The sequence below is a fragment of the Neovison vison genome, chromosome 12 (genome assembly GCF_020171115.1).
Source record: "Neovison vison isolate M4711 chromosome 12, ASM_NN_V1, whole genome shotgun sequence".
Taxonomy (NCBI): Eukaryota; Metazoa; Chordata; class Mammalia; order Carnivora; family Mustelidae; genus Neogale; species Neogale vison.
Window position 1 is genome coordinate 55,555,892 of NC_058102.1, and position 25,163 is coordinate 55,581,054.

The following is a 25,163-nucleotide window of genomic DNA, read 5'->3' on the forward strand; positions in this document are numbered from 1 at the left end:
GGAATGAAGTAAAAAAGAACCCTCCTTTCTCTGGCTCTCCTGATGCTTTCCTGTCATCCTTCACCCTAAACTTGGGCCTTCGCTCCTATTCTTCCTGGATGAAATGATCCCATTACACAGCTTCACTTATCCCTTAGTAGTTAGACTCTGTATTCAGCTCTAAAAATCCTCGTGAAATTCCAGATCTCAATTTCCAAGAACTTCTCATAGTACATGTGCACGAAATACCACAACACGAAATAGTCAAGACAGACATTCTTCACCTACTAGAAACACCCCTCCCCGCATCCAGAATTCTCCTTACTCATCAGTGGCGTCACCATTATTCTAAGTGACCAGCCTTGACATTAGAGTTATCAGTGACTCTTCCCATATCCAGGTTAGTCATTGCGCTGGATTGTCCTTGGCTCTTCCATTCCATTTCCACGGCATTCTATTTAGTCGGGACTAGAAACCACATTTCCCAAGATTTCTTACCAGCAGGTTCCAAGTCGGAGTCTACCAATGACAAGCACTTGCATGAGAATTTGGGAGGTATAAGAACAGCAAAAGCATTATTACTGCTTCCCTATCTAGACTTTTATGTTTTACGCCTAGATTAATTCATAATCCTTTCTACCTCTGGTCCACTCTCCTGCCTTCCAAATTCATTGCACACCCTACCAGCTGCCCTACAACACTAGTATGATTCCCTCTGTCAGAGACTTATATCCCTTTCACTTTCGCTTTTTTAAAATTCTGTGTCTCCTCTAGGTCCATCTCAAGTGGCCTGCCCTTCATGAGGCCTGCTTCAGCTACTCAAACACACAGAGATATCTTCTTCCATCATTTCTTGGATTCCCTTGGCCCTAAACCACACTGCATTTGCAATAATTGTACATGTGAAGTTCTTCTCCCCACAACTACGTCATAAGATTCTAGAGAGGAGAGGATTGCATTCTATATAATTGTGTTTTATAACTTATGGGGGTTTTCAGTAAATGTATCTTGACAAGCCCAATATGGTCTATCAGAAGCTTATTATGGAAAAGTAGTCAAGAGAAGAAAGGGGTAGTTTGCAAGGCCAAAGATAGCCCATGTGTGGATTTGGCCTCAGGAGCTTGTTAGTGACTTCAGATGGTGGGGAGAAGTTTTCATGAGGACATGAAAGGCTAAGATGGACTGCAGACTTGACAAATCCTACTGCTTGAGAAGTTCGGCAATAAAGGGCTGAAAAAGAGAAGCAGTAGTGGGAAAGTTCATAGGCTTCCAAGAGTGATTTTCGACAATTAGAAAAGGACAGAATAGTGCTATTAGTGAGAAGAGTTGGTCATTTTTGAGGAAATGAGTGTTGGAAGCCAGACTTGCCACAGAATCAAGGCCTCTTGGTATGAAACCCAGTGTGTAGTCAAGTGTTCTGTTGTTGGTGCTCTTCACAGGATGTGTAGGCATTTCGAGAAGGAAAATTTCAGTAGGGACCGGAGCCATTACATGGCTCTTTGATGAGGAGGCAGGGCTCAGAGAAAGGAGCCAAGAGGGAAGGCCAGATAAGGTTTGGAGGAAGGCATGAGCCATGATTTGTGGCCAGGTTAGAGTAAAGGGTTCCTGGTCATAAAGAAGTGGGATCCCAGAGTTTCCTGGGTAGAGATGACAGAGAGCCCAGGTGGGCAGGCTGAAGAGTGTGTCCTTGGCTTTATCTGAGAAGTGCTCATCATAGGCTTTCAAACATGGAGTGACAAGAGGAAAAGTATATTTTCAGGCAGTTTGTCTGGTGCAGAGCAGAGCGTCTGGAGAGGGAAAGTGTGCGGGCCCCGAGTGGAGCTGTGGAAGGGGTGCTCCCATTCATGAGGCTACACCGTCTACACCCAGGCTGCCTTCCTGAACCAGGGAAAATCATGGTCAAAACGAGTTGCTGATGTTATTTCCAACAAGAAGATAAAGCTTGCGGTTTGCACCCGGCTACAGAGGAAGATAGACTAATGGGGATTCTTTGCTAGCGTGTTGGGTGGATCAGTGATAACATTGAAAAGGATTCTTTCTTTTGGACTTTCTAATTTCCAAGAGCACCACTAACTTGTCCTCTCATGAAAATTTTCCATTCGGCATTTAATTGTATCCTTTGAGTTAAATTCAGGTTTCGCATACCATTCCCCAGGCTCACAGTCTGGGATGGAAATGGATCTACAGCTCTCAGAGGTCATTGGAAAATCTAACTCTCTAAAAATAAGAATCAGTGGGCTGTACCAGGGTTCCCTCGCATGGCCATGCACAGGGCACTACAGAACCTCAATGGGTGCTGTCTCCTAGACTTGTTTTATAGTTCTTTGGCCATTTTCAGGCTGTCAGAGAAAGGGGCACCTCTTCCCAGTAAGTTAGTGTTACTGGTGGGGTTCAGGAACTCTCCTGCTGTTTGAGGTGATGGGGCCTTTGCTTTTAGTCGAGAATTCAAGGGGAGGACCAACGTGAGGACAGTATAATCTCTGGACCCCTCCATTTCCTCTTCCAAAGGTTTATGAAAACCCCTGATGAAATCATGAGTGGCCGAACGGACCGTCTGGAGCACCTTGAGTCCCAGGAGCTGGATGAACAAATATACCAAGAAGATGAGTGCTGAGGGAACCAAGCCACGGCCTCAGCGGGGGGCCGGCAGCCGGGGGCCCCCTGCCCACGAGGGCCCTGGAGGCGTGGCAAGCAGGCGGGCTGAGAGCTGAACCGGAAGAGACCCGGGAGTGGGAGTGACACTTGTCTCGCATAGCGGGAGGGTCCCCAGAGCACCTTAGACAAACCACCCAGCGAAGGCAGGGCTGGCATTCTGGCCGAGGGCACGAGCCTGGGCTCCTGGTTCTGTTTTCTCCTCATGTGGAACCTCTCCATCTGTAATTCCTCACCCTCACCTGTCCACCTATTGTTAATTTCATGGTGTTTCGTTTTTTTGTTTTGTTTTGTTGTGGTTTTTTTTTTTTTTTTTTTTAAAGACCATGCAGTTTGACTTTTCATCATTCATACAGGGGAAGACATCCGAGGTTGTTTTCCTATGGAAATATATATCTATTATATATATATCTATTTTTTGCAAATCTCACAAAGTGCGGCAAGCCCAGCTGGTCAGGAAAGAGAACACTTGCAAAGGGTTTCAGGTTCCTCTTCAGCCTGCCACGTGGATCAGATTTGTGCCTGTTAATATTGGGTCTTGGCTGGGAAAAAAAAAAAAAAAAAGAAAGAAAGAAAGAAAAAAAAAAGATGCTTTTAAAAAAGATAAAGTGAAAAGGAGAGCTTTTTCTCCCTCTCGCTCTTTCCTTCCCGGCCTCCCGTCTGTCCTCCCTCCCCGCCTCCTGTTGAGGTTCAGATGCCTTTTAGCAGACTTGAGCCTCTCCTGGAGTCCTGAGCATCATGGACGCCCAAAGGCCATCTGTGGCCTGGGTCCTTTGCAGCCAGCGCTGCCAAATCAAACCCACATCCCGGCATCTGGCTACCTACTGGAGGGAGGCCCCAGACCTCGCAGGTGCTGCGGTCCTCCAGGAAGAGACATGCCAGCCCAGCGGGCTCCCCCCCCCCGACATGGCTGCGAGAACCCCAGGACTTGGTGGCTCCTCGGGGACGGAAGATTCAGGACAGAAGGCAGCTGCGTCATTCAGAAGGCCCCAGCATCATGGGATTAGCTTGCAAGTTCTGCATGGCAGAAAATACAAAAAGACCCCACAGGGCCTGATGGTCAGACACTAGGTGGAAATTGTGCTGCAGGGGGGATCTGTGCTTCCAGGGCAGGTGACTGAGGCTAGCGAGAGAGGAGTTCTTCTCTGCTCCATCCGGAGGCCATTTGTAGTCCGTTTTATGCCCTCGCCTGCTTTGTTTTGTCTTTTTTCCCAATTCCTAGCCTTTTTTTTTTTTTTTAACTTTTCCTGGTCCCCACAAGATCCAGGGCATTTGAGAGGGGAGGGCCCTGATGTACACAGCCACTTGCTCCTGGTGTTCGCCAGGCCAGGGCAGACAAGAAACTCCTCAGACTCATTACCTATTTTGTTTCTTCTTTCATAGCTGTGTTTCAGAATGGACCCATTTGTGGCTCTTTTTCACCTCTAAATAGGTAATCAGGTCCGCAGTATCTTGTAAAATGAGGGAATTGCCAACTCATAGTACTTTTGATGATATCAGATATATTTAGAAAGCTGTTTTAGGGTGCTTTTTTTTCCTTGTCTTGCCACCTGGATTGACTCTCCAATTTCCAGGTTCAGAATCCAATATTAGGATGACAGTCTTTTTTAATCCTAAAGATTAGACCTGCCTTACAAAGCACCCCCCCTCCCTGCCTTGTTCCTCTGTTTCCTCTACTCACTCGGGTGAGCACCTCACACTCGCAGCATCACCACTGGCAGCACTAGTGGGAGGCTGCCAGAGCCCTGGGTGTCTCCCCAAGCCACTTCTGACCGCGTCAGGCAGGTGGGGGTTGGAAGAACACAGGCAGGAGGAATTCAACTCCACCCGTATTGACAAGAACCCCAGCCTGGGGAGAAGGAAAGACAGACTGACTATGGGTCGGAGGCACCGGAATCAGGGAGCCCTTCAAAGATTTTCATCTGTGCTCTGTTCCTGCCTCTTATCGAACTACAGATAGAAACGTGGCTGTAGCCAGCCTCCTCTGCTGTCACATACTCCCCCCAACTCTACCTTCCAGAAGGTTGGGCTTGCGGTCAAGTCAAGGACCTGCTGTGTGAGGCTGGAGGATCCACTGATGAAGGAAGGGTTTGGTCTCATCTGCTTGAACGGTGGTGAGATTCAGCTGGCCCCAGCATGCTACAGATACCTTTCACGAGCGGTCACTCCAGTCTCTAAGATGACCGATGTTGGCTCACACCTGGAGATCTTAAGCCAAGTACCTGGTGTGTTGTGAAGGCTGTTGAGTGTAAGCGCTGGAGAGAGAGGGTGCATTTTGACTGAGGCCCTTTATATGATGATGTAACCAGAGACAGGACATGGTGGGGCTCTTCCCTAAGGTTAGAACATCTCATTCTGATAGAAGGACCTGGGCTTTCACTGTTTGAAGAATATTACAGTTGAATTAGGGAGGGAAATTCCCATTGGCCCCGAGGATTTCTGTATTTAAAGCAGTACCCTGTAAGAATACGTAGGACAGGTTGACACCTTCAGTCACTTGAAGAATAGAAGGTGCTAATTCCAATATGATCTTTATTTCCCACCCAGATACATTCCCAGTATGAGTTTTCTGTTGACTCCCTTAAATTAGTCAAACGTCCTTCTCATTGCTTTGAGCTAACACGTGGGCAGTGCTGACACCAGAGACACGGTGCTTACACGCTGCTGACCCCAGGGATGCCTTAGGACATGCTGACCCTGCTTTGGACGTGGCGAAGCATCTGATAGACCCTGGAAGGGATTCAGAGGAATCGGGCACAGTCCTGGCCCACCGAGAGCGTCCACTCAACCTGTAGACTCTATCCAAGCTGAAATTCCTTACTTCAACACCAAGTGCTGGGGCTGATGGCACGTTCACCTGGGACCATGTGAAAAGTATGTCTGTGACTTGAATAGTTGGCCTTTCCCTGCTGCTGTCCCGGGACTGCTTGGCTTAGATCAGAAATCGAGAAAGGGCTCTGCAGAAGAGCACCGCAGAGCAGGGAGAGCTTGCTTCATCTGTATCTGGGGGGGTCACTCTCACTTGTATCTCCAACTAGAAATTCTCTAGCACCTTCTCTTGCCTGCATCTTGGGTTCACCACGTTGCCTCTTCTCCATCAAAGGAGGTCAGTGGCTATTGGCTGGACTGGCCATGTGGCAGAACAGTCTCTCTTTCTGTCCCAAGGCAACTTGGTCTCTTGCCTGACTCAGGGTCACCAATGTCCTGAGTCCTTTCATTTTTCCTTCCTCCTTCTTTCTTTCTTTCAGGGGGACATCCCCGCAGAAAAAAGGGATAACAGACTGATGGATTTTCTCCTCTCAACAGTGTGTTTGGAACCCTCTTACCCAGGGTCTTTTTACGCTGGTGTCTTGCCCAAATAAGAATGTAGCTTTAGCTAAAACTTTGATGGCTATGACAGGATCCACCTAAATGACTAAGTAACTACTGTTTCCACCTTTCACTGTCTATGCTCCAAGTCAGTACATTTTTTAAACATTTCACTCCCTTCTCCAGAAGGGAGACTTGAGTGTCCAGGAGGTAGGATGGTGCCCTGGGAGCAGACAGCATGCCAGGGACAGAATGAGGGGTGGAATCCAGCCTGGCCAGACCCCCACTGGACCCATTCCCACCCAAGAAGTTGTAGATAAAAGATTTGGGGAAATCCCCAAAGAACAAAGGGCAAGTTTTTTTGCCCTGACGTTCGGTGCTAGTAAGTTTTCATCCCCTCAGCCTGCTCCTCTTCTCCGCAGAAGTCTGGAAGGAAGGCAGTGATCTAAGGAAGCCATGGTAGGGGAGGAGGGTGACAATAATCCCTGCCTGTCTAAAAACCACAGAAGACTAACCTGATACTCTTTTGGCCCCATCTGCATCAACACTAAACAACTACAAACTCCCCGAATCTTTCACACACGCCAAGTGAACATTCTCGACGATTTCTCTTAGTGACTGCAACCACCTGCAAACCAGAACGAATCTAGAATTTCTTCTTTTTTTCTTTTTGTTTAATTTCTAATCTCTTGTTGTTTATGAGGTGTGGGGTTTATAAGGGACTGAATCAAATGAATGTAACAAAAAAGAAAAAAAAAAAACAAAAAACAAATGCCTTTTCTCAGGGCCAGTGAGTTGCAAATAATTTTTAAAGAAAAGCCTATAATTGCATCATCTCAATAAATTTTTTATAAAAAAAAAAAAAGGACCAAGTCTCTGTTTTTAATAATGTGAAATGGAATCATACAGGGAAGGTATGCCAGTGAGGTAAATCCTGTCTCCACTCAATTATGGTATAAAGTGTAGTCCTGGTTTTCACTGGCAGGCAGCCTCTGTCACAGAGCTGTCTGCAAGGCAGTTTTGAGACAAACGGCACCAGAAGGGTCAGAAAGTTCAAGTCTGAGCATCTGCCCCAGGTAGGGAGATATGCCAGAATGAACCCCGACCAGAGATGCCTGGGTCCTGTGCTGGGCCAAAGATTTATCAGCTCACTGAGGACTGCGGTGATTCCAAGGTCCTCCCACAATCGAACGGTTCCTTAATCCTACCGAAAGATGTGAGTCTGCAGGTGAGGTAGGGCCCAGGACTCCGCTAAGGACCACAGTGACCTGCAGGGTCATCACCCAGCTCAGAGCCCACCCCCATGCTGGGAATGTCTCCATGACACTGGCCAGTGGGGCCCCCTGCCAACCAGTAGGCGCTTATGATTTCAGTATCAAACATCCTACGATCATCCAGAACTATCTGTCCTCAGAGGTGGGTAGAAACGAAAAGAATGGAAAATGAAGCAAATGAAATTGCTGGTTAGCAACACAGATGTAAGTTTGGGAAGTAGATGTTTGAAAGCCATCAGATCATATCTGTATTTAAGTTGTCCCGGGTACTCTGTCTTCCGTGACCATGGATTGGTGATACTTGGCCCTATATTCCATATGAAGGGAGCACAGTGTCAAAGAGTAAGTGTCCATATATTTCCTGAGGTGCTAGTAATGCATCTGAAGCTACTGTTTTTATAACTCAGCATCACCTGGGAATTGCTAGAAATGCAGATTATCAGTTCCTCACATAAACTAAACCAAAAACTTTGGTGAGGGAAGGGGACTTAGCAATTTTTAAACAAGCTCTCCAGGTGATTCTGATGGTCTTCTCTCTGCTCTTCCCCTCACTCTCAAGGCTAGCATCAGTTTGTTCATCGGGGTATAAAGAAGACTATGTGGTCTTATAAATTGTAAGTATAATTGACAGAATTGATGATGAATTTGTGTTAACAGTACTCACACATGGCAATGCTGTGCTTTTCCTAAGACTGAATATACCGTGGAATGAGTGGATGAAGAACCATACATCAGAGTCGTCTTCTTGCTTCCTCCAAAGGAAGGAAGTCAGCGGTCTATTTGCTGTAAAGATGAGCTGGGTGGTGCTTGTTGTTTTAAGACGAGCTGTTTTAAAGAGTAGCTCTAGGGGCTGACCTGGTCTTTGCAAATTATAGCACAACTCCTTATTCACTTGTGTCCATTTCTCTGCCTAACCAACCTATCCTAAAAAGGAAAATAAAAGGGTCATTGTCATGTACTCACTGTGACAATCTGTCCCTGGAGTTATTAAGCAGAGCTCCGATGACCACTTAGCTAGAGCATTGGTAAGGGAGTCCAGAACCATTGGACTTGACCTTCTCCAACCTGAGAAGTGCTTGTGAGTCACCAGGATCTTGGGAAAAAGCAGATTCTGCCCGCAAAATCTACATCTTGGGAATTATGGGCAAAAGATCTGCTCTCTTCTACTCTACTCTCAGAGTGAGGCTTGAAATTTGTCATTTCTAACAAGCCTTGCCCAATCCTACCAGTGACCCTGACACCTGCTAGTCGTCAGACCACACTTTGAGTAGCAAGACATCCGTTCTCGCCCATCAAGCCCTGAGATTCTGACCCTAATGTAAAATTGAACTAGCCTCTCTCTTTGGTGTGTATTCCTTTGCGAAGTCCTCCCTAGGAAATTGGTCCCTGGGGCCAATCTGCTCTACAAGAAGTTTGCTTGTTCTCTGGGGCAGCAACAAGGGTGAACACCATGATCAAAAACCTCTTCATGGGGCGCCTGGGTAGCTCAGTCATTAAGCATCTGCCTTCCGCTCAGGTCGTGATCCCAGGGTCCGAGAAAGGAGTCCCGCAGGGAGCCCGCTTCTCCTTCTGCCTGCTGCTCCCTCTGCTTGTGCTCTCTCCCTCTCTCTCTCTCTCTCTCTCTCTCTGACAAATAAATAAATAAAATCTTTTTTTTTAATCTATACTTGAAAAAAAATATGATCCCCCCCAAAACACAACCCATAATAGAAAAAAAAAAAAAAAGATGTTTTTGGACAAAGTGAACTTTATCAAAATTAAAACTCGCTCTTCAAAAGATACCATTAAGAAAATGAAAAGACAAGCTGCAGACCGAGAGAAAAGGCAACTCTTTTATGTACAAAAGCAGACATCACAGGCACTGAACATCGTCTCCTGTCTGTACTTGACCCACGACTGTCTTGGAAGATGGTCATTCATTAGCGGGCAGGGTCCGTCACTCACACATAAAAGATAGTGAGGTGGTACCTGTCTGCTGTCATGAAACCACCTTCAAAGTGTGTTTTAAAATTATTTCTTCTGTGTGTTGTGTTGGCAAAACACTTCTTACCGTTTGGCACTTCCTAATCCCGCTTCCCTTTCCTTTTTCAAATTTGTGAAGCAGGCATCTTTTTGGGAGATATATTAGAGGGTTTTGATTTTATTTATTTATTTTTAAGATTTTATTTATTTATTTGACAGAGAGATAGCACAAGTAGGCAGAACAGCAGCCAGAGGGAGATGGAGAAGCAGGCTCCCCGCTGAGCAGGGAGCCCCATGTGGGACTTGATCCCAGGACCCTGGGATCATGACCTGAGCTGAAGGCAGCCGCTTAATCGACTGAGCCACCCAGGCGCCCCAAGGGGGGTTTTAAACTACATGGTAAAATAAATCACTCATTCCTAGTGAACAACCTTACACGCTGGATCCTCTGGTCTCAGAGCTCCAACCAATTGCAGCTACAGGCAAAGCAACCTTTTCAGGCAGGGGCCTTGGGCCTGGGAGAGCACCTATGGGAGCAAGGTGCGACCAGCTGCATGAGGAGCAAAACTGGCCCCAGACATGGGGCAGCACTGGCAAGGATGGTGGTTTTGTCCACCCGAGGAGTCTGTCTGCTTCAGGGTCTAGCTTGTTTTGCCAGTCTCCTTAGGAGTCTAAGACGGAGAGACCTGAGTTCTCTGGTGCCAAGCTCCTGGTTTATTCCACTCTGATGTTGGGTCCCTGGCAGACCAGTGCCCAACCCACCTGGTATGAGAGCAACAGAGCAGAGTGGTTAAGCAAAGGCCGAGTCAGGGTGCCTGGTCCCACCCCATTTCCTCTCACTAGCTGTGTGACCACAGGCAACTTACTTACCCTCTCTGTGTCTTCGTTTCCTCAGGTGTAGCACTGGGATCAGGCTGATAATAGTCCCTACCTCAAAAAGATGGTGGTGAGGAGTAGATGACGGATTACAGAGAAAGGGCTTAGAAACACGCCTGGCACAAAGTTACCTGCTATTAATTTTATACTTTACTCGGGAACCACTGAGCCACCAACCACTGCTTCACCCAGAACAGCTCTCTATCAGTTCCACACATCACAATTCTCCTTTTGGAGCTATCTTCTGAAAACTTTCTGCTGTTCCTGTTTTATTCTGTTCTAGTTTGGACACCAGAGAATGAGGGCAACCCCATCCCTTCACAGAGGAGGGGTCAGAGGCCAGGTCAGGTGAGGGATCATGGGAGCCCTCCCACACCCCACAGCTGTCTGAGCCAGCACCCCGCCCCACGCACGCGCACACACACACCCCTCAGTGTCCGCAGTGGGCCAAGTCCTCAGCCCTGCAGAGCACCTGAGCACTCAGTGATATTTACTTGTGGCAATGGACTCAACCCAAGGGAAATATTGCCTTGACTCAGGTTTACTGAGAATATTTTGATCTGGTTTTGTTCAGTTCAATAGCTTTAGGAAATGTGTAGGGTTTGTTCCATTTAAACTTGGTCTGCGAGTTTCCTTGATTTTGTTTTTCTCCCACTTGCTAAGGAAGTCCTGACTCAGCTCATAGGTGCACAAAACAATGTTATTTGGGTTCAGTTTGGGGACTGGGAAATTAGAGCATTATGTTTGAAGAGAGCTCGAACATGAGGTGGGGGCCACATGATAAAGCCCCAGAAGTCTGGCTGCTCAGGAAACCAGGAGGTCCGGCTAGGAGATGCTGCTAGAAACCTGGCTCACTGCTAGACTCCTGCTTTTCTGTTAGAAAAGGGAAGAATGTGCCTGACCAATTAGAGAGTCTTCCATTTCCAGTCAGAAAAGAATCTTCACACCGAACAACAGGAGAAAGAGCAAGCCCACTACTGGGGTCTAGTCCCACTTAATCACTATCTCAAGCACCTCACTAAAGGAGTGTGGCTCAGTTTCTTAAAGAGTTCTTTCCCTCAGGGCGTCTGGGTGGCTTACTCAGTTGGGCGTCCAACTCTTGGTTTCAACTCAGGTCATGATCTTGGGGTTCTGGGATCAGGCCCCACTCTCCTCAGTGGAAAGTCTGCTTCTCCCTCTTCCTCTGCTCTTCCCCTCACTTTCATGCACGCCCCCCAAATAAATAAATAACATCTTAAAAAAGAAAAAAGAATCCTTTTCCTCAACGCAACATTGAAGTGATTCAGTGAAGAAAATGTGTAACAGTCCTAGCACATAAGTGTTAGTTCCCTTTCCTTTTTTATGCCTGACAAACCCTCCCCCCAACTCATACACACTGCACAATTCTGTAATTCTGTTTCTATGGAATTCCAAGTGGGAAAATCACCCAGTGACAACTGCTGAGAGGTGTTGACCTTTTGTTTCTAATCAACTGAATTGCCACTTGACCTCCTCAAGACACACATGACCCTGAGTCAAGACCTTGACCAAAATAGGGTAGATTACCTTGCAAAACCATCTGGGAAGTCAGTACATCCTTCCTCTGTCAACCTCCCAGAGGAGCCTCCCCCAAGATTAGAAAGCAATCTGTAAGCCTTTCCTCTCCCCCAGCTTCTGCCTCCTAGTAAAAGCCTCCACATGCCATTTGCATCAGCTTGGCACTGGTTAGTTAAATCAGTAGATGAATGCAAATTCTCCAAGGAATTCGAAATCTGCTTTGGGCTATTCAGTTTGGAGCTGTTTTCCTTTCCTTTCCCTTACAGGCTCCCCATGCTGATTCCCACCTGAGGGAAACCTAGACATGGAACACTCCAGAGATGACTTTATCCCCAAACCAAAGATTTTCTATTGCAAGAGAAATTTTGGTTGTGGTTTAACCTGCTTAGGTGAAATCAGGGTTTTAGACACTCAAATAAAGTTCCCTTGCTAGTAGATGCTCCATTCTCTCTCCTTGCTCCCAGCATTCACCACCGCGGCCATCTTCACATACTACCTCAATGCCAGTGATGGCAGGACACCTGGCCACATGCAAGAGAGAGCCACCCTTGAGGACCACTGAGTTCATTCCCATGAAAGGTGTGGACTCAGACTCAAATTTGACATGACCAGGCCATTAGGCTAAGACATGTGCCATGAAGAAGATCCACTTCTGTTCTACACTTAGCTGCAAAGGCTCCTTCCATTTCAAACAGGTAATGTGGCATAATCAGCCATCAAGGAGGAATTACGCCAAAGTCAAATAATTATACAGTGTCGTGATGTGCTGTGCCTTAGCCTCCCTCGCTTTATAATTTTGGGTGCCAACCTTTGGATGGGCTCAGACTTGCCAGAGAACATTCCCTACTGGGTGCTCCAAAGAAGCCCCAGTTCCAGAGAGGCTGCTCGGGCAGCTGGAACAGGTCTAGCCCAAGGGCCTTCGGACCAGTCAACCCCAAATTATTTTAAGACATGTCTGCTTTTTTGTTTTTTGAACATATTTGGAAGAAGATCCAGGTGTCCCAGGCAGTGTGTAGCTTCTGAGATGGATCAGTAAGCTTCCTCAGGGAAGTAAGATCAGGGTTGTCTGTTGAAAAGAGCACAAGCCTTTGTATGAGACGGGGTGGGGTTGGAATCTGGCTATAGCCCCTGCAGAGATGGGACATTATAAGTAAAGAAAAATAAAAGCAAAAAATAATAAAAAGAAAGGAAAACTCATCTTCTTCGAGTAGGCATTTCCTTCTCTACCATTCTGAAAGATTTCTTTGAAAAGTAGAGATAATGTATATAAAGTGCCTGGCACATTTCAGATGTTTAATAAATAGTATACATTATTATTCAACTGGGTGGTCCTTTCTCCAGAAACTGGATAGGTGGATATGGAATCTTCTGTCTAAAACATCATTTTCTCTACTTGCCAAATCTTACCTAGCTTCTCTCTTCATAGTTTGTTCTTTTTGCCCTTCATTATTCAAGGAAAAAAAAAATTTAAAGAAGCAACTGAAGTATTGAGGCCGTCTGGATCTCTTTTGTCAAGGGAACCAAAATCTTTCCCAATTCATGATGTATAGAGCGAGTCTGAGAAGCATTTTTGAATCCTGCATAAAAATCTTCATTCTCACACAGTACTTAGAAAGAGTGCTTACATACACTATATTTGTAAATTCTTATGACAACCCCATGAAAAAAATATTTTCCCTCATTTTAAGGTGGAAACTGAGACTCAAGGGAAGGTAAGATTTGGTTAAGTTCACACAGATAGAAAGCAGGAGAACTTGATTTCAAAATAAGATATTCTTATTCCTTTTTCTTTTTCTTTTTCTTTTTTCCATGTTATCCAGGAAAGGAAACTCTTCAAACCACTGTCAGCCTTTGATACCAGCGTTTCTTGATTTGGCTAGTAGAGAACAGGGCTCTTATGGAGGAGAGACAGGACAAGTAACTGGCTGGAGGGGGAAGGCTGGACCTGGCAGTGATCTGGAATTTGGAGTGCCAGGAACCAAGGGAGGGTGCCACTGGTGTCTCCTAAGGCAGCAAGGTGTAGTAGGAGAGCACTGGGTGTCTTGAAATGTGGGATGTCAAAGAGAGGAAATTGTACCTGAAAAAGAGTTGGAGGGGGTACTAAAAATAAACTTCCTCTTAATTATTTCACTTTGGGCCACCTCCACCTCTCTTCTTTACTGACTTTATAAGTTTTTTCTGACTTTTTCCATGGCCTTTTCTCAGGAATCCTGTCATCCACAAGAATAAAGTTCAGTTCATTTGTATACTGGGAAGGGCCAGGGACATGGCAAAATAGAAGTCCACCATCCCAGGTGAGGCCACATAGAAGGAGAGAGTCTGGTGAGGGGACTAAGGAGCAAAACTCTGGTGAATTCAGCAGGCAGAGACGGAGTACAAGGCCAGGAGCAGAGTTGTACAGATTACCAGTTAGCTGAAATGGGTAAAAGCCAGAGTCAAGGATGTAAACACTGGTATTTGAAGGGCAAGGACCAGGCAGCCAGATATGGGATGAGAATCCAGGGAAATCTGGAAGCAACTTCTAAGAGTGAGGATGGCCAAAAACAGAAGTATCAGAGGATATGAGGACAACTGTAGGGGTGCCTGGGTGACTCAGTCAGTTAAGCATTTGCCTTTGGCTCAGGCCATGATCCTGGGGTCCTGGGATCAAGCCCTGTATCAGGCTCCCTGTTTAGTGGGGAGTCTGCTTCTGCTTCTGCCTTTGCTTCTCCCCTCTTTTCTGGCAGTCTTTCTCTCAAATAAATTAAATAAGAAAGGGAAAGAAGGAAGGAAGGAAGGAAGGAAGGAAGGAAGGAAGGAAAAGAAAGAAGGAAGAAAAAGAAAGAAAAGAAAAGAGAAAAGAAAAGAAAGAACAACTGTACATATGTGTTTTCATGTACTTTTGTGTGTGTGTTTTGTGTTTTGTGTGTTTGAACAAATGATAATATTGCTAGGGCAGCTCAAGCCATGGGAACACAGAATATTAGAACTAGAACTAGAAGGAGTCTTAAATCGTCTCATGTAAATTGGAGCTCAACAGAAATGAGTGATTGACCTGAAGTCACAGAACCACCCAGTGACATAGCTAGCAAGCTTCTCTATGGTTCATTGTCTTTAGCACAAAGTCAGGAAAATACCTCAAAAAGGAATCAGAGGCAAAGAACAAAAAACAGTCCTCAAAAGTTGCCAATCAACAGCATAAATATGAAGACAAAAAGAAGAGAGGAAAATGTTCACACATTCAGATTTGAAAAGTACCATACACGAGAAGACAATTTAGTCTTAGGAAAAACAGATCCTAAAAGGAGAAAATGCATAAGAATATAGTCTCAGAAGGAAATGCAAAAACACAAAAAAGATTACTTTTATGAGCAGCTTGATGCCAAAGTTTTATAATTAAGTGCATGCCATAAATATTTGATTTTGCATGAAGAAATACAAGGAACTGGTTTGTGTGAGAGAAAGGAGACTAGATGTTCACTGCAATATAAATTTAAAAAGAGAATGAATAAACCTAGTTTATTAGCTGAAAGGCTGCAATTGGGTGTTCCAATAAAGTGGCTTCCTGTAGGCTTCTCAGCAATTTATAAATACACACAGACAGTTCAGAAACAAGGAGTTCACTGAGGCTATAAACTAAGCCTTGGTTTTCACTCTTGTCCCAAAAACAGTTAGATAGACTAGTGCTTAAAATGGCAAAACTTTAAACAAAATGAGATGAGCAAAAGTTATAGAATTGGGATGTGGAGGGTTATAGCATACAGAAATGTAATACATATCCCAGCTAAGACATAAGTGAGAGTAGAAAGGTGGTAAGTGAACCTATATGGTTACCACATTCTTACATTGGATAGGAAGTAATACAATATTAATTCTAAGACTATGAAAAGTTAGGAATATATCTTGTAATGTTTAAGCAATCACTATTAAAAATGCAAAAAAAAGCTAACAGATAAAGTAGAATTATTAACAGTTTTCAATTAATCCAAAAGAAACCAAGAAAAGAGTAAGAGAGAAAAATAAAATAGATGGGACCAATAGAAAATGAAGAACAGGGGCGCCGCAGTGGCTCAGTGGGTTAAGCTACTGCCTTCAGCTCAGGTCATGATCTCAGGGTCCTGGGATCGAGTCCCGCATCGGGCTCTCTGCTCAGCAGGGAGCCTGCTTCCCTCTCTCTCTCTCTCTCTCTGCCTGCCTTTCCATCTACTTGTGATCTCTCTCTCTGTCAAATAAATAAATAAAATCTTTTTAAAAAATTTTTAAAGAAAGAAAATGAAGAACAAAACATAGACTTTAATGCAATCAAATTAGTAATTACACTAAATGTAAAAGGACTAAACACTTCAAATAAATAACAGAGATTGTCAGAATGGACAAAAAGCAATACTCAAGTTTATGCTGTCTATAAGGGACACACTTAAAATATAAAGACACAGATAGATTAAAAATCAATAACTAGAAAAATATGCTATGCCAACAGCAAGCATGAGAAGTCTGATGTGACTGTATTAATATTAGACAAAGTAGACTTCAAGGCAGAAAGTATTATTGGAGATAAAATGGGAGCCTTTCAAAATATTAGACACTTGCAAACACTGGGATTAATGTTATTTCTTGTCCTTGACAAATCTTTGAAGTTGTAGTTAAGCACTTTAAAGAGTGATAAATTAGGACTATATACTTGGAAAAATACATGAACAATAAAATATGTCACTATAAAAAATAATAAGGCAAGGATATTACTACCAAAAAAAAAGATTTCATTCTTCCAGATGGCTGGGTGATATTCCATGATATATATAATGTGTATATAATATATGTATTATATAATATATTACTTATTAATATTACATTATATTATTGTAATACATTAATTATTATTTATTATATATTAATAATATATAATATAATATATAAAGGGAATTCAAGAAGACTGGGGTTTCCATTCCACAGTGTCTGGGGAATGCTAGAAGAACAGGGCTCTCATTGTTTAATGTCCAGCATTTAACTACCAGAGAGCTTCCTTTCTACTCATTATGTATGGCCCAGAGTTGCTGGGAGAGGTAATCAGACTATATGATAACATCCTTTGAACTCCCTGGAGAGCTTGACTGACAGTAAAGCATGTGGTAGATAGATAGAGTAAGCTAGAGCTACAGATCTTCTTTATCCATTCATCAGTTGATGGACATTTGGGCTCTTTCCATAATTTGGCTATTGTTGATAATGCTGCCATAAACCCCAGGGTGCATGTGCCCTTTCAAATCAGTATGTTTGTATCCTTTGGGTAAACACCTGATAGTATAATTGCTGGCTCGTAGGGTGCTCTACTTTTAACTTCGTGAGGAACCTCCATACTGTCTTTGCTGACTCCAAAATATATGTGCTATTTTTTGCCTCCCCCCACATACATACATAAGATGACTCCAGATGACTTGCATTACACTTTGGTGATTCTGCTATTTCTAGAACTTCTTCTTTCTGTTCCTTATCCTTTCCATTCCCTTCTAGACTTTCTCCTTCATATCCAATACCATTTAATTAAGTGGGAATAAATTACAATATCTACAGGAACTAGGTTTTACACTCATTTTAAAAACAAATGGTCTAAGAAGTCCTGCTGGAGACTTTGTATCTCTTCTGTGAAGTGAATTACTCACTCTTAGAAGCTCTAGATCCAGAGTCATGATCTGGGCAACCACACTACTCACAATCCTTATCTCAAGATGTGGGGCACTGTTTTGCTACAACTATAAAAATGACAAATGTAAGGGGAAAGGAGCAAGATGGTGGAGGGGTAGGAGACCTAAATATCATCAGGTCCCAGAAGTTCAGCTAGATAGGAACCAAACCATTCTGAATACCTACAAATTCAACAGGAGATTGAAGAAAAGAAGAGAAGCAATTCTAGGAACAGAAAAATGGCCACTTGCTGGAAGGTAGGACATGCAGAGAAGTGAACCCGAGGTGACATATGGGAAGAGAGACTGCGGGGAGGGAGGCCAGCTCCCAGGAAGTGGTAGAGCAGGGGAACACAAAATTTGGATTATTAGAAGTCTGCTCCACTGAGGGACATGTCTCCAAAGGCTAAGCAGGGGGTGGAGCCCTCATGGGTACAGTGTGGTCTCAGGACCCTCAGGGTCACAGAAAGATGGAGCATGCTTAAGTGTGGCAAAGCTCCCAGGTCAGAGTGGGGAAGGCAGCTGCAGAGACGGAACCAATGGGGGATCTCTCAGCTCAAGGTTGCCTTAAACCATGATCTGAGGAACAGTTGGGCCACTGCTCTTTGAGCCAGGACTCAAAGAGTGGCAGATCCCAGAAGACTCACCTTCTTCCTCCGGGAGGAGTGGCATGGGAGCACTGCAGGAATCGGCTGGGTTTGAAGACTCCAAACAGGGCTGTGCGCCAGAGATAGAAACACTCAGTCACAGGCCAGTTGAGCTCAGAGTGCAGCTGGAGACCAGGGAGATGAGATAGATTGACTGCTTTTCTCTGAGGGCACACTGAGGAGTGGGGACCCAAGCTCTGATTGGGAGGCCTCTATCTTTATTCTCCGCCTCCAAAAAGCGGAGAAAAGAAAAAAGTGGAGAAAGCATTCAGGGAACAAAAGCTCCCAAGAATGAACCCAAATGGATTGCTTAGCCTGGCTCCTGGCAAAGGCAGTGCAATTCCACCACAGGCAAAGACTCTTGAGAATCATTGCAACAGGCCTCTCTTCCAGAAGATGAGCAAGAGCATCCAGCCAAGAACAAGTTCACTAATCAGTGAGAACTGTGGAACTCCAGAGCAAGGGAAAGCAGCACAAAGAATTCATGACTTTTTTCCCATGATTCTTTAGTCTTTCAAAGTTAAATTTTCTTAATTTTATTTTTTTCTTATTCTATTTTTTAAAATTTCTCCTTTTTCCTATTTTAATGTTTTTTTAAAAACTATTTTGTCTTATCAATACCTTTTTAAAAATCTTTTGAGGGGAACCTGGGTGGTTCAGAGGGTTAAGCCTTTGCCTTTAGCTCAGGTCATGGGCTCAGGGTCCTGGGATCAAGCCCTGAATTGGGCTCTCTGCTCAGCGGAGAGTCTGCTTCCCCCTCTCTCTCTGCCTGCCTCTCTGCCACCTTGTGATCTCTCTCTCTGTCAAATAAATAAATAAAATCTTTTTAAAAAATCTCTTAAAATTTTCATTGTTATATTCTACCCCTTCATTGTATTTAACCTTATTTTTTGTATACATATAGGTTTTTCTTTTCTTAAGGTTTTGGGATACAGTTTCTTCTAAGAGATCAAAATACACCCTAAATCTAGTGCATGGCTTTGTTCTAGTCTCCAGGTTGCTTATATGCTTTCTTCTTTTTTTTCCTTTTTTCAATCGACTTCTTTTTGACAGACAGAGATCACAAATAGGCAGAGAGGCAGGCAGGGGGTTGGGGGGGTGGGAATCAGGATCTCCACTGAGTAGAGAGCCTGATGAGGGGCTCGATCCCAGGATACTGGGATCATGACCCAAGCCAAAGGCAAAGGCTTAACCCACAGAGCCACCCAGGCGCCCTTCAACCAACTTCTTATCATTCCTTTTTTAGAATCTTTTAAAATTCTCATCCTTACAATCATATTCCATCCTTTCATTGTGTTTACTCTTTTATCTGTATATATATAAATTTTTCTTTCTTTAAAATTTTGGGAGGTAATTTCTTCTAACGGACCAAAATACATTCAAAATCAAGTGTGTGGCTCTGTTCTATTCACCAGTCATTTTATATATATATATATACATATATATATATATATACATTTTATTATATTATATTTATATTATTTATATTTATATAAATTTATATTTTATATATTCATATAAATTTATATTATTTATATTTATATAAATTTATATATTTATATTTATATCTATATTTATATTTTGTTTGGTTTTTTTTTTTCCTTCTTCCTTCTCCCCCTGGTTTTGGATCTCCTCAGATTTGGTTAGTGTATATTTTTCTGGGTCATTGCTACACTTTTAGTATTTTTGTTCTCTCATTCATCTCTTCTTATCTGGATAAAATTACAAGGTGGGAAAACTCACAACAAAAAAAAGAGCAAGAGGCAGTACTGATGGCTAGGAACCTAATCAATACAGACATTAGTAAGATTTCAGAGCTAGAGTTCACAATGACAATTATCAAGGTGCTAGCTGGGCTCCAAAAAAGGCATGGAAGATACTAGAGAATCCTTTTCTGGAGAAATAAAATCCCTTTCTGGAGAAATGAAAGAACTAAAATCTAACCAAGTTGAAATAAAAAAAGTTATTATTGAGGTGAATAAAAAATGGAGGTTCTTACTCCCAGGATAAATGATACAGAGGAGAGACTTAGTGACATAGAAAACCAATTGATGGAGAATAAAGAATCTGAGAAAAAGAGAGACAAATAATTACTGGACCATGAAGGGGACAATTTGAGAAATAAGGGATACCATAAGACATAAAATATTAAAATAATTGGGATCCCAGAAGAAGAAGAAATGGAGAGGGGGGCAGAGGATGTACTGGAGCAAATTATAGTGAGAATTTCCCTAATTTGGCAAAGGGAACAAGTTTCAAAATCCAGGGGGCCAGAGAACACCCCCCCCTTAAAATCAATAAAAATAGGTCAACACTCCATCATCTAATAGTAAAACTTACAAGTCTCAGTGACAAAGAGAAAATCCTGAAAGCAGCTTGGGACAAGAGGTCTGTAACATACAATGGTAAGAATATTAGATTGGTAACAGACCTATCCACAGAGACCTGGCAGACCAGAAAGGACTAGCATGATATATTCAGAGCACTAAATGAGAAAAATATGCAGCCAAGAATACTATATCCAGCTAGGCTGTCATTGAAAATAGAAGGAGAGATAAAGTTTCCAGGACAGGGGCGCCTGGGTGGCTCAGTGGGTTAAGCCTCTGCCTTCGGCTCAGGTTGTGGTCCCAGGGTCCTGGGATCTAGCCCCACATCAGGCTCTCTGCTCAGTGGGGAGCCTGCTTCCCCCACCCCCCTGTCTGCCTTTCTGCCTGCTTGTGTTCAATCTCTCTTTGTCAAAAAAAAAAAAAAGTTTCCAGGACAAACAGAAACTAAAAGAATTTGCAAACACCAAACCAGCCCAACAGGAAATATTGAAAGGGGTCCTCTAAGCAAAGAAAGAGCCTGAAAGTAACAGACCATAAAGGAACAGAGACAATATACAATAACAGTCACCTTACAGGCAATACAATGGCACTAAATTCATATCTTTCAATAGTTACCCTGAATGTAAATGGGATAAATGCCCCCAGTCAAAAGACACAGAGTGTCAGAATGGATTTTAAAAAAAAGACCCATCGATATGCTATCTGCAAGAAACTCATTTTGTACCCAAAGACACCTCCAAATTTAAAGTGGGGTGTGGGAAGCAATTTACCATGCTAAGGGGCATCAAAAGAAAGTGAGGTGACAATCCTTGTATCAGGTAAATTGGATTTTAAGCCAAAGACTATAATAAGAGATGAGGAAGGGCACCATGTCATACTTAAAGGGTCGGTCCAACAAGAAGATCTAATAATTTTAAATATCTATGCCCCTAACATAGGAGCATCTGATTATGTAAACCAATTAATAACAAAATCAAAGAAACAAAATCAAAATCAACAATAATATAATAATAGTAGGGGACTTTAACACCTCCCTTACTGATGGACAGATCATCTAAGCAAAAGACCAACAAGAAAATAAAGGTTTTAAATGACACACTGCACCAGATGGACATCACAGATATCTTCAGAACATTCCATTCCAAAGCAACAGAATACACATTCTTCTCTAGTGCACAGGGAACATTCTCCAGAATAGATCACATCCTGGGTCACATACCAGGTCTCACCCAGTACCAAAAGACTGAAATCATTCCCTGCATATTTTCAAACCATAATGCTCTGAAACTAGAACTCAGTCACAAGAGGAAAGTTGGAAAGAACTCATATACATGGAGGCTAAAGGATGAATGTATCAACCAGGAAATTCAAGAAGAATTTAAAAATTCATGGAAACAAATGAAAATGAAAACACAACTGTTCAAACTCTTTGGGGCACAGCAAAGAGTCTTGAGAGGAAAGTATATAGCAATACAAGACTTTCTCAAGAAACAGGAAAGGTCTCAAGTATACAATCTAACCCTACACCCAAAGAAGCTGGAGAAAGAACAGCAAAGAAATCCTAAACCCAGCAGAATCAGAGAAATAATAAAGATCAGAACAGAAATCAATGAAATAGAAACCAAAAGAACAGTAGAACAAATCAATGAAACTAGGAGGTAGTTCTTTGAAAGAATTAATAAGATTGGTAACTCCCTGGCCAGACTTATCAAAAAGAAAAGATAAAAGACCAAAATCAATAAAATCATGAATAAAAGAGAAGAGGTCACAACCAACACCAAAGAAATATAAACAATTGTAAGAACATATTATGAACAACTATACACCAGCAAATTTTACAATCTGGAAGAAATGGATGCATTCCTAGAGATATAAACTACCAAAACTGAACAGGAAGAAATAGAAAACCTAAACAGACCCATAACCAGTAAGGAGATTGAAGCAGTCATCAAAAATTTCCCAACAAACAAGAGCCCAGAGCCAGAAGGCTTCCCAGGGGAATTCTACCAAACATTTAAAGAAGAATTAGTACCTATTCTCCTGAAACGGTTCCAAAAAATAGAAATGGAAGGAAAACTTCCAAACTCATTTTATGAGGCTAGCATTACCTTGATCCCAAACCCAACCAAAAACCCCATCAAAAAGGAGAATTACAGACCAATATCCTTGATGAACACAGATGCAGAAATTCTCACCAAAATATTAACCAATAGGATCCAACAGTACATTAGATTATTCACCACAACCAAGTGGGATTTACTCCTGGGCTTCAAGGGTGGTTCGACATCCACAAATCAACCAATATGATACAATACATTAATAAAAGAAAGAATAAGATCCATGATATTCTAAATAAACACTAAGAAAGTATTTGACAAAGTATAGCATCTTTACTTGATCAAAACTCTTCACAGTGTAGGGGTAGAGGGACATACCTCAATATCATCAAAACCATCTATGAAAAGCCCACAGCAAATATTCTCAGTGGGGAAAAACTGAGAGCTTTCCCCTAAGGTTAGGAACACAGCAGGACTGTCCACTATCACTACTGCTATTCAACATAGTACTAGAAGTCCTAGCCTCTGCAATCAGACAACAAAAAGAAAAAAAAGACACTTGAATCAGTATAGAAAAAATAAAACTCTCACTCCTAGGAGATGATATGATACTTTATGTGGAAAACCTAAAAGACTGCACTCCATAACTGCTAGAACTCATATAGGAATTCAGTAAAGTGTCAGGATATGAAATCAATGCACAGAAATCAGTTGCATTTCTATACACCAACAGCAAGACAGAAGAAAGAGAAATTAAGGAGTCAGTCCATTTACAATTGCACCCAAAACCATAAGATACCTAGGAATAAACCTAACTAAAGAGGCAAAGAATCTGTACTCAGAAAACTATAAAGTACTCATGAAAGAAATTGAGGAAGACACAAAGAAGTGGAAAAATATTCTATGCTCATGGATTGGAAGAACAAATATTGTGAAAATGTCTATACTACCTAGAGCAATCTACACATTTAATGCAATCCTTATCAAAATACCATCTTTTTTTCCCCAAAGAAATGGAACAAATAATCCTAAAACTTAACATGGAGCCAGAAAAGACCCTGAACAGCCCAAGGAATGTTGAAAAAGAAAACCAAAGTTGGAGGCATCATGATTCCAGACTTCAAGCTCTATCACAAATCTGTAATCATCAAGATAGTATGGTACTGTCACAAAAACAAACACATAGATCAGTGGAACATAATAGCAAGCCCAGAAATGGACCCTCAACTCTATGGCCAACTAATCTTCAACAAAGCAGGAAAGAATGTCCAATGGGAAAAAGACAGTCTCTTCATCAAATGGTGTTGGGAAAATTGGACAGCCACATGCAGAAGAATGAAAATGGATCTTTGCTTTACACCACACACAAAAATAGACTCAAAATAGATGAAAGACCTAATGTGAGATAGGAATCCATCAAAATCCTTGAGCAGAACATAGGCAGAAACCTCTTCGACGTCAGCCGCAGTAACTCCTTCCTAGGAACATCACCAAAGGCAAGGGAAGCAAGGGAAAAAATGAACAACTGGGACTCATCAAGATCAAAACCTTTTTCACAGCAAAGTAAACAGTCAACAAAACCAAAAGACAAGTGACAGAATGGGAGAAGATATTTTCAAATGACATATCAGCTAAAGGGCTAGTATCCAAAATCTATAAAGAACTTATCAAACTCAACACCCAATGAACAAATAATCCAATCAAGAAATGGGCAGAAAACATGAACAGACATTTCTACAAAGAAGACATCCAAGTGGCCAACAGACACATGAAAAAGTGCTCAACATCACTCGGCATCAGGGAAATACAAATCAAAACCACAGTGAGATAACACCTCACACCAGTCAGAATGGCTAAAATTAACAAGACAGGAAATGACAGTTGTTGGCAAGGATGCACAGAAAACTATACAGCTGTTGGCAAGGATGCAGAGAAAGGGGACCCCTCCTACACTGTTGGTGGGAATGCAAGCTGGTGCAGCCACTCCGGAAAATAGTATGGAGGTTCCTCAAAAAGTTGAAAATAGAGCTACCCTACAACCCAGCAATCGTACTATAGGGTATTTATCCTAAAGATACAAATGTACTGATCTGAAGGGACATGTGCACCCAAATGTTTATACCAGCAATGTTCACAATTGCCAAACTATGGAAAGAACCTAGATGTCCATCAACAGATGAATGAATAAAGAAGATGAGGTATATATCTACAATGGAATACTATGTAGCAGTCAAAAACCACAAAATCTTGCCATTCACAATGATGTGGATGGAACTAGAGGGTATTAAGCTAAGTGAAATAAGTCAACGAGAGAAAGACAATTATCATATGATCTCTCTGATATGAGGAATTTGAGAGGTAGGGCAGGAGTTGTGGTGGGTAGGGAGGGAAAAAATGAAACAAGATGGGATCAAGAGGGAGACAAACCATAAGAGACTCTTAATCTCAGGACACAAACTGAGGGTTGCTGGGGTGGTGGTGGGGGAGGAATAGTGTGGCTGGATTATGGACATTGAGGAGGGTATCGCTATGGTGAGTGCTGTGAATTGTGTAAGACTGATGATTCACAGACCTGTACCCTTGGAGCAAATAATACATTATATGTTAATTAAAAAATGACAAATGTAATTAGCAGGTAAATACTACCTTCATCTCTCTTCTTCAGAAGCTAAATTCGTGGTAATTTCTCCTCTTCTTTTTCCTTTTTCCCTCACTTCACTCCCCCCCCAACTTCACTTTTCCAAAAAGAAACAACTTGAGCTCCTTCAGAAACTCTACAATTATATAATGAGCAACCCTATTAACAGTCACCAAAACTGGTATCTATCAGTGACATATCCCTCCCCAAATCTCCTATCCAGATACCTGCAGTGTCTTTTCAATG

At 42.6% G+C, this 25,163-nt stretch overlaps 1 protein-coding gene across 4 annotated transcripts in view; it reads left to right on the top strand.

The window, feature by feature from the left end:
- Positions 1–6,805, top strand: part of ETV6 (ETS variant transcription factor 6) — a 236,665-nt gene extending 229,860 nt beyond the window's left edge. For all 4 annotated transcript variants that reach the window (XM_044228360.1, XM_044228361.1, XM_044228364.1 and 1 more), the window contains one exon: positions 2,488–6,805. In XM_044228360.1, coding sequence (XP_044084295.1) covers positions 2,488–2,593 — 106 coding nt within the window. In that variant the 3' untranslated portion in view covers positions 2,594–6,805. The remainder of the gene's footprint in view (positions 1–2,487) is intronic.
- The last annotated feature ends 18,358 nt before the right edge of the window (positions 6,806–25,163 follow it).